We start from the raw sequence: 15834 nt of genomic DNA, 5'->3' as shown, positions 1-15834 counted from the left end.
TGATCTAGCAACCTGCTCTGCTTTGTAAACAATCACGCATATTGTTGCACTGATCACATTATTAAAAGAAGTGTTGTCCTTTGCTCACAAACATTTCTGTCCTGAAAGAGGTTGAGGGGAGATATTTAAACACATATTCTTCTAAGAACTTTGAAGGTACCCAACTAAAGCTGCCTTTAATTAGTGTCCTCTGCAGCATTTACCATTTCTATTATATTCATCCCATTCGATCAAAAAAATTAAACATCTCTGAATCTTTCCCATTATAATCTGTGGATGGGTTTTTTTTCCCAAATCAAATTTCACAGCAACTCAGATTGAATCAGGTTGCTCTCAAATTTCAGAACATAAACTTGAATCAAATCATGCCTGTTGTGAATCCCCCAATCATCAAGTCATATTGAATCAGAGCTGAAGGCAACAGGCCTCATAAAAACTATGTCCTGATCACCATCATAGCCTGATGTTACTTGCTAATTTAGGAATAACGAAACCATGTAGATAAAATTATGTAAAAAACCATCTTAATTACCCTGCATTGTTTGAAAAATCTTAAAACGCTGCTTAATCCCAACCACTGCTGAATATCAAAATAGGAAAATATGACCCACATCATGATCCTAATGTGAATTTTGCATTTTTGTGTAACTTATCCATCCATGGTCTCCACATACAATTGTTTTTTCTCCTGCCCACTTTTTACTGTTTCTTCAAGTTTTGTCAAGAATTGGGGTGGAAACTCCAATCCTTTTATATAATCCTACAACCCACACAGCTCAAGACAGCATCATTAATGGTGAAAGATGTTATATTTCACAACTAAAGCCAGTTTCCTTACTTCTAGGTAAAAGGCTATCACTGATATTTTCTTGATATCTACTTAGTCTATCATTCTCAGTAGGATTTTTTCAGCCTCCTGAAGTTCATGTACCCAAGGTATCCTGAATGTGCATAAGCACAATGTGTTTCTTAAGTTTACTCTAATGCCTTTGCACATTGTTTCCTGCAATGTGCTACTGCTTATTCCCTTTTTAACTCAGAACACATCCTTTTCAGTTCCTAATATTCTTTACTGCTCCTTCATCAAAACACAATGTTTAAAGCATATTTATTTGAATGTGTAAAGTTCTCTTAACTTATGCTGTGAACAAAGTGCTCCCTAACAATCATTTTAATGGTGAAGACTGTTTGTGCATCCCATACACTCCCATTCTCTTCACTCTACTACTGTAGATATCACTGAAGGTATAAAGCTATGAGGGCAGTTATGACCTGGACTTTGGGCCATGATTCAACTTTGAGGAATTATATTTCAGCCTTGATTACCACATTATTGTATTGGTGCATAATAATATGCACTATTTTTTATTTGTTGGTTTTGCTTTTCTTTTAAGTAATGCCACTTGTCTGAATTGTGACTATATAAATAAAATTTGAGTATGAAGTCTAAGAAACTAGACTCACTCCTTGAACAAGGAAAACAAGTACTTGAGTCTCTTTGAATGACCACAACTTTACTTTCAGATGAAACATTTTCCTTTTATCCACAAGTCTACAAAGTCAAGAAGGGAAAATGAAGAGGTGTTCTTTACAAATGTTTGAAAGTACACTTCCATATTAAAATAGTGTTTCTGGGACTGCTGTATACAAGGAGCTTAGTAATATATTTTAACAATCCACCCCCTCCCCCTAAAAAACATGGAGTTTTTTAGTTAAGGAAAATGTCTTCCATATAATCCATGCTAGTTTGAACTCCTTCAAATAAGCAGTAAAGACAATATTTGGAGATCATGTCAAATGTCCAATTTATTAGTTTTTATAACTTGAAACTGGAACAAACGTTGTTTTGAATGAGTGTACAAATGAAATGGTAGACACATGCTGAACTCAACAATATGACAGTAAGGGGAGAAAAGAGGCCAAAAGTCTTGTACAGAGGATAAAAGGAACAATAAATATTTTACTAAGTGATATTGAAATGACATCCTGCCATCTCAATATTTGTATCCATAATAGAAAATGTGCTCCTGTTTTTTTAAATGGAGCACAAATACCAAGCAATAATAAATAGTTCCAAACTTGTTGTAAAAGACAAAACCTCCAAGTAAACAACAAAAGCTCATACAATAAGAAATAGAAAAGGTAATAAAAATAGTTTACTTGCTGGTACAAATGCAAACAACTGAAATCAACAGTACTTTGCTTTGCAATTCTAAAATACAAAGAGCACCATAAAATGAGTATGCCTGTGAAAATAAAACCTTGGACTGTGATCAGGACTAGGATGAAATGCTGAAATCATGACAATATTCAAAAAGTACATCTTAATTTTTTATTTTAAAACATTTTTTATTAAAAAAAAGTCTCTGCAGAAATGCTCTGTGAATGAATTTTAACAAGTGCGGGACAGGCTTGAAATATGGAATAATTTTGACTTAAACAATTTTTTTTCCAGTTGTAACAGCAAAGATAACTAGGATATGCCCACATTGTGCCTTGTAAAACTGGAATCCTAAAAGCAGAAAAAGGTGGGGTCCTGCTAGTTTCACTGAATATAACGTTTGTGTTTTAGAATACCACACACTGTATTCTCAGGAATTCAAATCACAACTGCCGGTGGTTCAGTTTTGAGTTCATCTACAATGAAAAAGACAGTGACAGATCTGAATTCACCTGATTACAGAATAAGGTGAAACTAACTTCTTGGAATGAAAATTATACTCCTGAATTTTGACCAAAAATATTCCAAAATTCACTGACCCATTTCCCAATGTAGGAAAAGTCAAATGCATAAAATACTGTACTGTGCCTTTAAGAAGTTAATTTTATTTTCTGCTCTTTGAAGTTCATTATAGATACAACCAGTGAACTGTCTTTCCACAATGGATTTTACTACTAGCATTATTTTATCCCTAATTTGGAAAAGATGAACAGAACAGGTTAGATGCATCTTCTTTTCCTGACCATAGCATTTCCTAAAGAGAGTTTACACTTGGACATTTTCCACTGAGAGCAAGGCCCTCACCTGAGTTTTTTGTTCTCTGCCCCTAAATTTAGCATAAGATGCCCTCAGGAATGGAAGAAACTGAGGAGAGGATAAAATAGACTGCTGGGAAAGGAGAATTAATGAAGATCTAACTTTTCATCTACTGATGGATCTCTCCACTGCACAAGGAACTTCTCATGGGCAAGAAAAGCCCTCTTGCCAACTGAGACATTTTAGATCTAAATCTGTTTTGTTTTCATGATCAATTCCTCTCAAATGATTTTTTTCATAACATTATCAGAACCCTCTTAAGTAAAATTATCAGTAGCTTTTTCACCAGACTTCAGCAATCACTGCCTGCCTTACTCCACTCAAATAAAATAAAAGATGGAGGGGAAACATACCTTAATCAATAAAATAAGTACAGAATTTCATCCTAGTCCTTCAAATATTTGTAAAATTTATGGAATGTACAATTAGGAATCAACAGTAGCAGCAAAGCAGACAAAAGAACACAGACTGGCAAAACCTGTACAATGGTCCCTTTCTTACAGGGAGAAAAAAAAAAGTAGGATGCGCCTGGACCAATTTTTACTCCACTGCAATTCACAGTTGTACTCAACAGAATGCTGCTCTTTCTTCTTTTTTCCCTTTTAAAATGACTTCAGCTGAAAGCAGTGAAGAGAATAGGGTAGAAGGTGGAAATGAACAGGTACCCTGATCCCATAAAGTCTCCAGATCAGGCCCCTCTGAAGGAAGAAGGCTTTACATAGTAGAAAACCTTGCACAGTTGGGTGAGTTGAGGTCTGGTTACACATTCCCTTAACCCACAGTTGACACGAGTGCTACCATCTGTTCAATGATGAGAGGAGAGCAAACAGACCACTTCATCCCTCAGGAGATGCAGTGCCATCTAATTCAGTATCGCTGGATACCTTAAACACACATATAAGTTTTATGGAATGTAGTTAGAAAGTTTACATTTGCTAGGAAAAAGTCACCTTCCTTTGGGGTGAGGGGAATTGTGGAATGTTAAGTCAAACAAGTTCACAAAAATGAAATTTCTTTTAACAACAGACAACAGCCAACCACCTAGTTCAACTATACCTGGGAAGGCCTTGATACAAGGGGTCCAGGCAGCTTCAAAGTTATTACTGCCTTGAAGGAACAAGCAGTTTTTTAGGCCATTTCTGACAGAAAAAATATTTATATATATATTTATATTTATATATATATATATATATATATACACATGCACACAACTAAAATAGTGAACAAAAATTTTAAATGAAACAAAATTTAATAACCCTATCACCCCCTCCAATAATTAAAAATAATAATTGTTTTTTTTCTTTTACCCATAGGTTGTCAAACAACCATTTTACTTTACCTTCTTCTGTACAATAAGGTCTTGACATACAAATTTTTTTACTATTTTATCCTGCCAAATTAAAAAAATATATTATGGCAGCCTGTTTGTTTGTTTTTATTTTTATTTCCAAATTCACTAACAAAAAAGTACATTAAATCCCTTTAAAAGGACAAGCGTACAGTTAAAAAATTACAAGTTCCAGTAAAAATACAGCAAGTGCCTACATTATATGAATCAACCAATATCAATATTCATTCCAGAAGAGGGAAGGGAGAAGGTGGGTAAGGAAGGAAGAGATAAAAATAGGTACAGGTCAGAAATGTGATTTTTTTTAATCTGCAAAGCAATAACAATATTAAGCATTTTTTCTAAGTACTTTTTCTACATGGTGTAGCAGTCACCTTTTAATCCCCAAATACAGTTTCTATACATTTTTTCTTGAAATAAAAATTCAACACCCAAGGCAGAAAAAAAAATACTAAAACTCAGACTTTACAGTTACAGTGACAAGAACAAATTTTATAGACCCACCATTTAAATTTTACTGCAACATTTTCAAGGAAAAAAGAGAAAAGTTTTTTTTTTCTTTCTGGTTTTGTAAAATGCCCAGGCATTCTCCATTATTACAAATACTGGTCCACTTTTACAGTAATCAAGAAATTTTAATATATATAATATATACTAAAACCCCGTCACCAAAAGAAAACAATATACACATGGCCATTATGGCATTTTTAATAACCTATTAAGCAAACTTTGAAAAAAAAAAGATTGCTCAAACACACATACACACATTTTTTTTACCCTTGTATGTATTCAATACTGTAAACGTATTTTAAGACAGAGTGCACTAAATTTAACTTTTTAAAAAATTAGCCGTTGTTCCTGAATTATTTTTCATTCAATGATAACAACTTGCAATTTGTGTCATTTGAGTTTTAATTCAGCAGTAAATCATTTCCATTCCATTTCCTAAGCAGCGTTGTCCTGAAAAAAAAGAGAAAGGCTGAGAATAATTCAGCAAATGGATGTCCGAAGTTGTGCTGGATATACATCTTCATTTGATTGGGTCTTATGGCATTTTCATGTCCACTATCTTCAACCAGGCTTTTTTTAAAAAATGTAAATGTGGCTCTTTGTTTTTTCATCTAAAGAACATATCTTTCTTGTTCTATCTTTTTTGAAAAGTCTTTTCATTTCACAAAAATTGTTTGCATGTGTCTCAAGAGACTGAAATAGGAAGATCAGTTTTCAAGGCACTCACATCAAATTGATATGGCAGTAGAAAAACTGTCCAATAAATTATTATTAGTTTTTTATAGTGCCAGTATTGTGAATGCCATGCTTAGCAACACTGACACTTAATCTCAGATGTCCCCCCTTTAATAATTTCACCCATCTCTGGGCCAAGCAAAGACAAAAATGCTGTAATTTCTTGTTTAGAAGCCACTGGTCTTCAATGCAAACAAATAAACAAAAAAAATAGCTTTAAAGTGCGGGTCAACAGAATCAAAATGTAAATTTTATAATAATGTAACTAACTATATCAGGGGTTTTCAAATTATTACCTAGAAAGTCTTAGGTTATGAAGATTTGTATATGGATATGTGTTCACGTGTGTTTTGTTTTTCCTTCCGTCCAATCATGTCCGATTCTTGGAGACTGCCTGCAAGTTTTCTTGGCAAAGTTTCTCATAAGTGATTTGCCACTGTCTCCTTCCTAGGGTTGAAAGAAAGTGACTAGTCGAGATAACTCAGCCGGCTTTGTGTTTAAAGCGTGACTAGAACTCACAGTCTCCTGGTTTCTAACTGGTTTCTGACTTAACCACTACATCAAAAGCACACATACATACACAAACAGATAAAGATTAACATTTCATCTGAGGGCACCTGTTCTGGTCTGAAAGGCTAAAAGAACAGCAAAGAATTAGAGCTATAATAACTTGCAAGAAGTATTATATGTCAGGATGAAAGGACCTTTGTAAATAAGGGAAAGCATATTGTTCCACGTTTGCTCAATTAACATGTCAGTTAAAGAAATTAGGCTTTGCTCTCAGTCAAAATACTCAAGTTGAGGAGAAGAAAATGAAGAAGAGCTTGTATCTCTTCTAGCCACTGTCCATGCTTCCCTCAGAAGAACCATGGAACTAGAAACAGAAAAGCAAAGCAAGTGAATAAACACTACGATATATTTTCTTCTTTAAATCAATGTTATTTACCAAGTGAAGGTTCCGAATTAAAAGGGTTTTCAATAAAATATTCAAACAGAAGTAACAGTGAAGCAACTGGTGACTTCAGTAAAATTCAGGGAACATTTCAGCAATTCCCATTGAAAGAACCTCTATTTACCATTTACAATTTAATTGGAAAAAATATTTAATATAAATGAAGTATCTCCAATAACTATGCAATGTGTAAAATGGAACTGAAATGTTTTTAGCAAAACAAATGTACAAAAACAGTGTATGTTTTAAAAATGCTAAATTAAAAAATGCATAAGTCCAAAGCATCTTATTTAAAATGGCAGAGTTCTTAAGAAAGTTTTAATTTCAGATATTAAGAAGAGCTTTGTATAACTGTATAAATTCAGAATTTATCAAGAAATTGCATTCTACATTTTGTTAAAGGACTCAGATCTGCAATTTCAAACACAAAGAGTTTAGTGAAATCAAGCACCTTTCATTTCAATACCATTTGAAAGGCTGCAAAATTTAAAACCTTAAAAAAATTAATGCTTACAAGTTGTTTAAATGGCACCCTCCTAAGACTGGTTGTTGACCTATTTTCCTTACAATAACATAATTGTGCATTACATGAGAATATTTTGTCAATGAAAAAATGCCTCATCAGTTTACAATTGGTCCTTATATAATAGTTGCTGTACCTATTATGTCTATTATTGTTGGGTAAGAGTTTGCTACTGAGGTCCAACTAAAAGGTTTACTTTCAGACTTAAGTTGCATGCTGCTATATTAACGTGTTTTCTTTTTTACTTTTTTCAAACACTTTTAGAAGCTCCTTTAGGAGTTTTAATATTTCCACTTGCCCCACACATTAAGAAACATTTTGATTAAACAGCCATAGCAACTGTAAAAACATTGCTGTGTTTAATGTAAAGCTGCTGGCCACATAAGCCAGTGCAAATATACCTGTGGGCCTATCAAAAGTTAAACTTTCATTAATTTTGGGAGCAATATCTGCCTTGTGTCTACTCTCATCTTGAACTAATTTAAAAGCTATGAAGATTGTCTGAAGAGTTGCATCATGTTTTATGTGATCATACAAGAGCAACTTTTTAAAAAGAAAATGCTGTTTACATTCTAATATCAGGGTCTAATATTCTTACATGTGTTCCCATGAGAGTTTAACTGTGATGATTAGCAGCCTTATGTATTGGCTTCAGCATGCCATTAGTTAGAAATCTGTACAAGCTGACTACAAATCACCAGCAATATAGGGGCCTGCCAGGTACTCAAAAATCTTTGCTTCTGTATCTCCGGCAAGCAGCCAAAACAGGAAGCCTTTAGTGAACTACCATATGTGGGTGGTAGGCTGTTTCTAAGGCAACTATTAGGGTGTTGGATGTTATGCTGGTTGGTATCTGTTAAATACTAGGCAAAGTTAGGGAGACATATAATCTTACTGTTTATTCAGTTGTTCTTTTAAGTTGGCCATTTGAAAGAGAGATGAACTTTAAATATGAGCCCAATTTAAGCATTATCTTAGGAGACTAAAGAAGGCTGCAGCTGATCTCATGAGAACGCTAGATTCTTGTGAGAACACCCGCCATAACCCTGCTTGTACTCCATACAATTATGGTAACATAGAGGATAATGTCAGAAGAGAAATTAAAGGATCCTACAATGAAGCTGTAAATCTCTGTGTTGTTGTTAGTTGCGAAGTCGTGGCCGACCCATCGCATCTCTGTGTAATTTACAGTAATACTGAGAATTGAGTTTGGAGATGTATGTATTTATTCCAGGGGTCTTCAAACTTGGCCCTTGGCATGCTGGCTGAGGAATTCTGGGAGATGAAATCCACAAGTCATAAAAGGGCCAAGTTTGAAGACCTCTGATTTATTCATTCAATTATTCATTCAATCAATTTGTATAGCTGCCCATGTCAAACCTGTGACTCTGGATGATGAAGTTCTTGGAACAGTAACTGAAGGAAGCAAAATTGCCATCTTTCAAACAGGTAAAGAACTGTTGTTCCTAAGATTAAACTGAATATTATTTTCATGTTCTGGAGATATATGTTTTGAAATCATCTAGGGCATATACTTCTGTTTTTCCTATACCCAGGGATTCAGAGTGCTCTAATGATATTGGCAGTCCCTTATTACTGCATTCCAAATATGATTTTACTCAATTATAGAAAAAAAGTAATAAATTAAATCACATAAGAAGGATAATACTGAAAAGTCCTGACTAGTCCTGCTCTCTCTTCTTCAATGGCACAACTAGCTATCGTTGGGAATCTTATTTTTAAAACATGAACCTCTCATGGCACACCTTATGTTCCCCAATAACTGGTGTTTTGAAACATACCATCTTTGATTCAGGAAACAATGTAAGGCCATCGTGTCTACTATTCATGGATAAAGAAATCATACGCCAAATATCTAAATCACTTGGCATAAAAATTAGAAGGGAGGAAAAATCATTATAGTAACAGCAGATTTAATTTATACTGATTCTCACAACATTCTACTTTACCGGATAATCCTGATTCTAATAACTGAAAGAAAAGCTTCTCCACAGTAGACATAATTTTATACATGTTTGTTTTCTCCCAAGCTACTTGCTTTTATCTAAGCTAAAAAGTCCCAGACGTAATGTTTCCTCACAAAGCAATTGCTTTTGCCCCTTGATAATTTTGTTGCTTTTCATGCATTTTCCAGTATGTTTTTATGAGATGTGACCAGAAACATAGATATCTGAGCGTGATCACATAATGAAGATAACTATTGTATGTATCTTTATGAAGATATTACAGTATCAGGAAATTAATTTATTTTTATTCCTTTCCTAATGATCCCTACTGTGGGGTAACACTTTTGCTGTTATTGTTTTTATAAGAATTGTACACGGTCTCAATGTTATCTTTAAGCTAACTATCACTATTTGTAAAATCCATTTTCTGAGTGTATATGTGCCAGCTACATTCCATAAAAAACTTATGAAATTAGGAATATAACGTACATGATAATATACTTTTTGTTCTGAACTGCAATGACCATCTTAATGCCCAGTTATGCAGTTTGAAAAAAGCTCTATTAGAGCTCTTTGCAATCCGTTGTTTTAACCCCCTAAAATATTGAAATGTCATCAAGCAAATTGGCCACTGGTTGCTCAGTCCTAATTTTAAACATTTACGAATGCATTTAAAAATACTGGCCCCAAAAACTAATCCTTAGGGAAAGAGCCGGATTATACAACTGATATGGTTTATTCTTTATTCAGTTACTAGCATGGCATATTACATATCAAATGAAATGTCTAGTTTTCCAGTGATATAAGTACATCTTTAAAATTCTGTTTATTATCCATCTTGTTTAAAGTACATGTTATTACATCAGCTAATTAGCTGGCATCCAATTTTTTTGCATTGGAGGCTGCAAAGTGTTAAAATTGTGTGAAATTTCCTTTCAAAAAATATTAGAAGAAACTAGAGAAAAAGGATTAACCTATTTTATAATTAAATAATACTTATTTAATCAGGACAACATTTAGGAAAAGTTCCTGGTATGACAATGATTTAAGATTTAGAGCCGCAGTCTTTAATTGATTAATCAGCTTTAAAAAGCATATTCACAATCTTTAACAGGGCTTACTCTCAGAACAATATTCTCAGCATACAGTACAATTGTACCATAAGTAAATAAAGAAATCTATGATTAATTGGGCAACTTTTTTGTTAGTCAACTAATACAATTATAAAATGCCAATAGTAAACATCATATAAGAAAAAGCATTTTCCCCTAACAATTACAATATACTGTCTGATTTCTACTGAATCTGTCCAGTTTGGCATTGCCCATATGAACAACACTTTGCAGAATTTCAGAAATGGATGTTTCCCAGCCCAACCTGAGGATGTCAAAAAATGAACTGGGAACTTTTTGCACACAGAGCATGCACAACGTACCCTTTCATTTCACACACATGGAATGATTCCTCTAAAATGAACGCCTACTGTACATATTCTATAACAAAAAACGTAAAATTTTTCTTCAGAGGTTTTGTTTACTCCTAAGCAAATTTATGCAGATTTAATCTGATTGGTTTTTCAGTGAATGGCATAATCAAAATATCATTTTACTCATATTGTATATTGTGTATGCATTTCTTGATGCACACATATACTCACACGTTTACTAATTAAACTACTCTTCAGTTAAAACACTCGCTAGTCTTTTGCTGCATATTGGTATGGAATGGTCAGTTACTGTAAATGTACATATTCAGGTTATCAAGTAAAAATTACCATGTGCATAATGTGTAATGTGAACAAAGATAAGCAGCATGCCTGGAAAAACAAAACATCAAGCTTTCTTTGTTTTGCTTCCTAAGATTTGCAACGAATCTCAGAACTCTCAGTTTCTCCTTATTTAATGAACTGTGTAACAGAAGTGGCAGAAAAGAAAACGGATAAGGCATTTAAACAAATTCCTTAAAAATAATGCACAAATTTTGCTATTGCTTTTGTTATTATAGCTGCCTTTAGAAAATTTGGTGCCCATTTTTTTATCTCAAAATGTTTATTTTAGAATCTGTTAAAAATAATATTTTAAATAAAGGCCTCTATTTTAAGTGGCATCATCAGTGCTAATTTTTAAATCCAAATCCAAAAGAAAGTGCTAAAATTTTAAGATTGTTATCCGCGACACTATTTAATATTTCCTAATTCTCCAATGATATTTTTTTTCTTTTTAAAGGACAACAACAAAAACATAAAATGTTGGCTTCTTCACAAGAAATTACACACACTCAGCGTAAGATTCAACAAAGCTGCGGCCCTCTAAAATTATAATTTAAATTGATATGCATCTCCCCTTGTAATGCAAAGAATCTCAGGTTACTATTGGGGAAAACTAGAATGGGATACCCAACAAAATTTCAAAGGAAATCTAAAACAAAAAAAAGTATTAAAAAAGTACCTGCACATGCCAAAACATAAACAAAAAAACCCAATAAATACAGAAATTATTGCACAGTTAAAAGGCTTCACAATTTTTACTGCCTTAACCAATCCTAAGGTTTAATAGAACTTTGTAGACACAGATTATATTTAAGTGCCAAATTCTGGCACCTGCCATAGTTATACTAAGATATGTTTATGGAGGCAAGTTAGGTCAGCTTTTCTCAATTGGCAATAGTTAAACTGTACAACTTAAATGTTACCTAGACCCCTGCTTTTAACCCAGTTGGGGGAGGGGGGCTTAACTTCTTTCTGCCTGCTCAATTTTTACATCATTTGTCAGCAAGTGTTCGCCATGCCACTTTTTCATGTGTTTCTCCAGGGTGCTGTAAACACTGAAGGGCATCTGGCAAATGTCGCAGCGGTAGACCTCCTTCCCTATCTGGCCATGCGTTTTCATATGACGTGTCAGCTTACTGCTCTGGGCACATGCATAGTTGCAGAGCTCACATTTGTAAGGCCGCTCTCCTGTGTGGCTCCGGCGATGCACCGTTAAGTTACTGCAGTTCTTAAAGACCTTGCCACAGTATTCACACGTGTCACTCCGCCGTCCTTCCTTTGAACTGGGTCGACCAGGACCAGGTCCACTGATATGGGGGGTGCTGCCTCCACTCGCCGTTCCACTGCGCCCTGAGAGACCACCATCCAGCATATCACCTGGTGGAGTAGAGAAACGCAGGCTTCCATTCTCTGAGGAATGCTCAGAAGATGTTGCAAAGGGGGATTGTCGGGAGTCTGTGAATCCTAGAAATGGATCCTTCATGAAGTGCCTTGATGCTGCGTATCCTACCAGCCACTGAGAGTAAACATTTTCAGAAGGTATTATTGTTGCTGGTGGCAAGTCCAAATCTTTTTCTATCTTTATTCTTTTGGAGGAGTTATTTAAATTGGGGCTTGTGATAGGGGTGGGCTTACGAGGGAATAGCCCTGGGAAGGGTTCACCTGGCCCAAAGTTTCTCCCATTCACTGTCCCTTCCTCAGTGCGGTCAAGTTCTCCAGCTACTGAGTCTTCATCACCTGTGTCTCTCTGGCAAAGGTCTCGAGGACACAGATCTCGCTGATCTGAAGACCTTTTCATAAAGCCACCTCTTTTCTGCTTTTCAGCCAACATGTCACTGTATTGCTGGATAGTACCGAGGCTTACATTCTCTATCACTTTTCCTAGGACAAGGGATTTTTCATCTGGCAACGATTTGGAACCATTCTCTCGGTTACGGCTTAGTTCTGAATCCATGCTAAAGCTCGACTCAGGTCGACTTTCATTTTCCAGCTCCTCTTCCTCCTCCTCTTCCTCCTCCTCTTCTTCATTGTCATGGCCTAGAGAAGGATCACTCTCATTCCTGAAATCTGCCTCACTAGACTTGAGTCCCTCCCCAGTAAGTTCACTTGTGCCAGGCTCTGGGGAACTTGTAGCAGATAATCCATCATCAGACCTCCCTGTCATGGATCCAGCTTTGTGCATATGTGTTTTCATATGGCGTTTTAACTTGCTGGCTTGGGAACAAGCATGGTCACAGAGTTGGCATTTATAGGGCTTCTCTCCTGTGTGACTGCGCCGGTGGACAATGAGATTGCTCTGAAACTTGAAGGTTTTTCCACAAAATTCACAGGACTTACTTTTTGCCTGAGGCTGAGGAGGCGTAGTGCTGCTTGGAGGCATTGGTGGCAATGGAGGGGTGTTCAGAAAAGGAGATTTAGGGCTTGGCTGGAAAGGATTCAATAAGCGATGCATAGGGTTGCTGCGACTAGGCGAGACTGGTGGCGGGGTGGCATTGTTTCCTGCCAGTTCTCGAAGCCTTCTGGAGAAATCCATCGCTGGCGACTCAATTGCCATGGGGTTTAAACGCATGACTCTGTCAAAGGCACTAGGATGCTGGGCAACTAACCCCATTTCTTCGGCACTAAGGCGATGTGGATCCAGATGATGACGAGGTGGCGGACTGAAGAGGGGAGGTGTATTAGGAAGCCGACCTTCACCAAAGCCAGGATGATCACGCAGGATGGGACCTGTCATTCGTAAGAGACTAAAAGGGTTATTGTCACCTAGGAAATTCATCAGCGGGGACTGTGCAACAGTCTCGGGTCCCAGAGGAGGAGGGATGGTGATGCGTGGAGTAAGGGAGCTGTTTGAAGGGCTAGTTTCCAAGTAGATGCGGAATCCATGTGTATTCTGGGCATGCTGAAGCAAGAACCAAGCGCTATTAAAAGGGTGCTTGCATGTTGTGCAAATATAGCTTGAAGGCTCATCTTTACCTGTTGAGAAAAAGAAGGGATAGAGAAAAAGGGAGAATAATTAGAAAAGTAACCTAGGGGACTGTAAATAAACTTTACCCCCAACAGTTATAATGTAAATATATTTAATAAAGAAGGGGCATCTGTTCTTGTTTAACATAACCTGTACCTGCCTAAAATCCATATTCATCCTAAACCAGTAATTTCGGTCCTAACTTATAGCAGAAACATTCTTTAAAGTTTTAATGCCAACTTAGAAGAAACCAACTTACATTTCTCCATATTGCAATCCAAGGTTCTACTCAATCACATTGAGCATTTAGCAAAAACTGAATGTTAGAATCATGTCTAAATCTGAAAAATTAATCTTGTGTTCAAGTATTCCATCTTTCCTTTTATCAAAAGCTTTGAACATGCTGATGTTTAAGCTACTATAATAACTGAATAGTAATAGCTTTTAGAACTGCATTTGAATTGTGTTTAATGTAACAATCATACCCATTATTTAATAGGAAAACATTAGCAATTTATTTGCCTTTCTAAATATCCTTCTTTTTCCTTGAAATAGCCAGAAGAAAGGTTTGAAAGTTCCTAGAAGGTTTTCTCAAAGGCAACATAGGCAACCTATAACTCAACACTCATGATTTTACAAATTATAAAAGGGAATACTGGACACAAAGGGCAGGATTTGTTATCATTATCTAAAATGTGAATTCCTCCATTGTGAAGCTCTAATTCAGATAAATTCCTAGGTATTCCACCTTGATTTTTCAAAGCAGCTGTTTCATGCAGAAAAAATTAACATTTTCTAATCTTATTTTTTTTTATTCCCAGCAACAATAGGAGTGATGGACCAGGAGAATATCATGTTGATCTTCCTCTTTCCCGACTTATGCTAGAACATAATACATACATACCGTAAAAAAGAAACATGGCAATATGATCAGACATACTAACTGCCAATGGTACATGGGCCCTGACATTTAATTATTTTGATCATGGGTACTTGCCCTGAATATGACAAGACAGAATAAATGAATGTGAGCCAGTTCATGACTGAAACAGCAAACTGTCTTACTCTTATATACAGGCTGGGAGAGAAGCTAATCAGTAAGTAAACCAGGTAATTTAAGCACACAGATGCTACTACCTCCCAAAGTGTTGGCTACATTAAGAGTTAAAGTGTACTAAGAAATAACAAATAGGTGGAGGGATATTCATGCCTTGAGAATATAATACTCTCATTCCCCCTTCCCCCCAATTTTAATAGTGGGCAAATGGCCATAGAAACACTGGTATTTCCAAATGTATGGTAGAGCTTTGGAACAATATGAATTTCAACTATAGCTTTCTAAAAGCAATTAAAATTGATGTTATAGTCCAAAATGTAAGAAAGGCCTCTTAATCCTAGCAGTTGAGGCATTTGACAGAGAAGGTGTTTTATGCCAATTCTGAGGTTGATTCAACAGTCAGTGCTTCTATTATTATTATTACTCAAAGTTAAATATTTCTTTCTTCAAACTAAATGTGAAAAAAAATCTAGACCATTAATGCCTCTTAAAAACACAATGGTAGCATAAAAAGTGATAGAAATCACAGAGGTATGTTCAAATTTATAGTATATTCTGTCAAAAAGCTATTTGAACAATACATTTTGCCTCAGCTTACCCATGAATGAATTTTAACAAATCCTTCTTTTGAAATGTGATCTAACAGCAAATGAGGTACACAATCTTATAAAGCGATATAGCTTCAAAAGAATGAATGTTCCACTTCCTTAAACTGATTTTATGCAACTAATTATTTTTTATTTATCAATAATAATTTATACCACTTCCTATGCAAATATGACTTGGAGCAATTTACAAACAAAAATTATACAATAAACTAAAGCACTGTAAAATGATCTTAATTAAAATTGAGGTGTGGGTAGAGAAAAGGAAAGCAGAAGCCCTGAATGAAAAGATACTCTTCAACTGGCCCCTAGAAATATTGGTTGAATACTCATGGCCAACTGAGTCTTCCATTTTTTAAATCACCAA

General features: G+C 35.4%; 1 protein-coding gene across 5 annotated transcripts in view; it reads right to left on the bottom strand.

Annotated features, from left to right (window-relative positions):
- Positions 1-1789: 1789 nt before the first annotated feature.
- BCL11B (BCL11 transcription factor B) overlaps positions 1790-15834 on the bottom strand; it is a 156321-nt gene continuing 142276 nt past the window's right edge. For 4 of the 5 annotated variants that reach the window (XM_081314650.1, XM_081314652.1, XM_081314651.1 and 1 more), the window contains one exon: positions 9809-13813. In XM_081314650.1, the coding sequence (XP_081170776.1) occupies positions 11802-13813 (2012 nt within the window). In that variant the 3' untranslated portion in view covers positions 9809-11801. Of the gene's footprint in view, positions 5346-9808; positions 13814-15834 lie in introns of those variants that run through there. The other variant, XM_081314653.1, reaches the window with a different exon arrangement.

The sequence above is a fragment of the Vipera berus genome (assembly GCF_964194415.1).
Source record: "Vipera berus genome assembly, chromosome: 1".
NCBI lineage: Eukaryota > Metazoa > Chordata > Lepidosauria > Squamata > Viperidae > Vipera > Vipera berus.
Note: the sequence above shows the minus strand (reverse complement) of the source record. Positions and strands in the feature narration are given on the sequence as shown.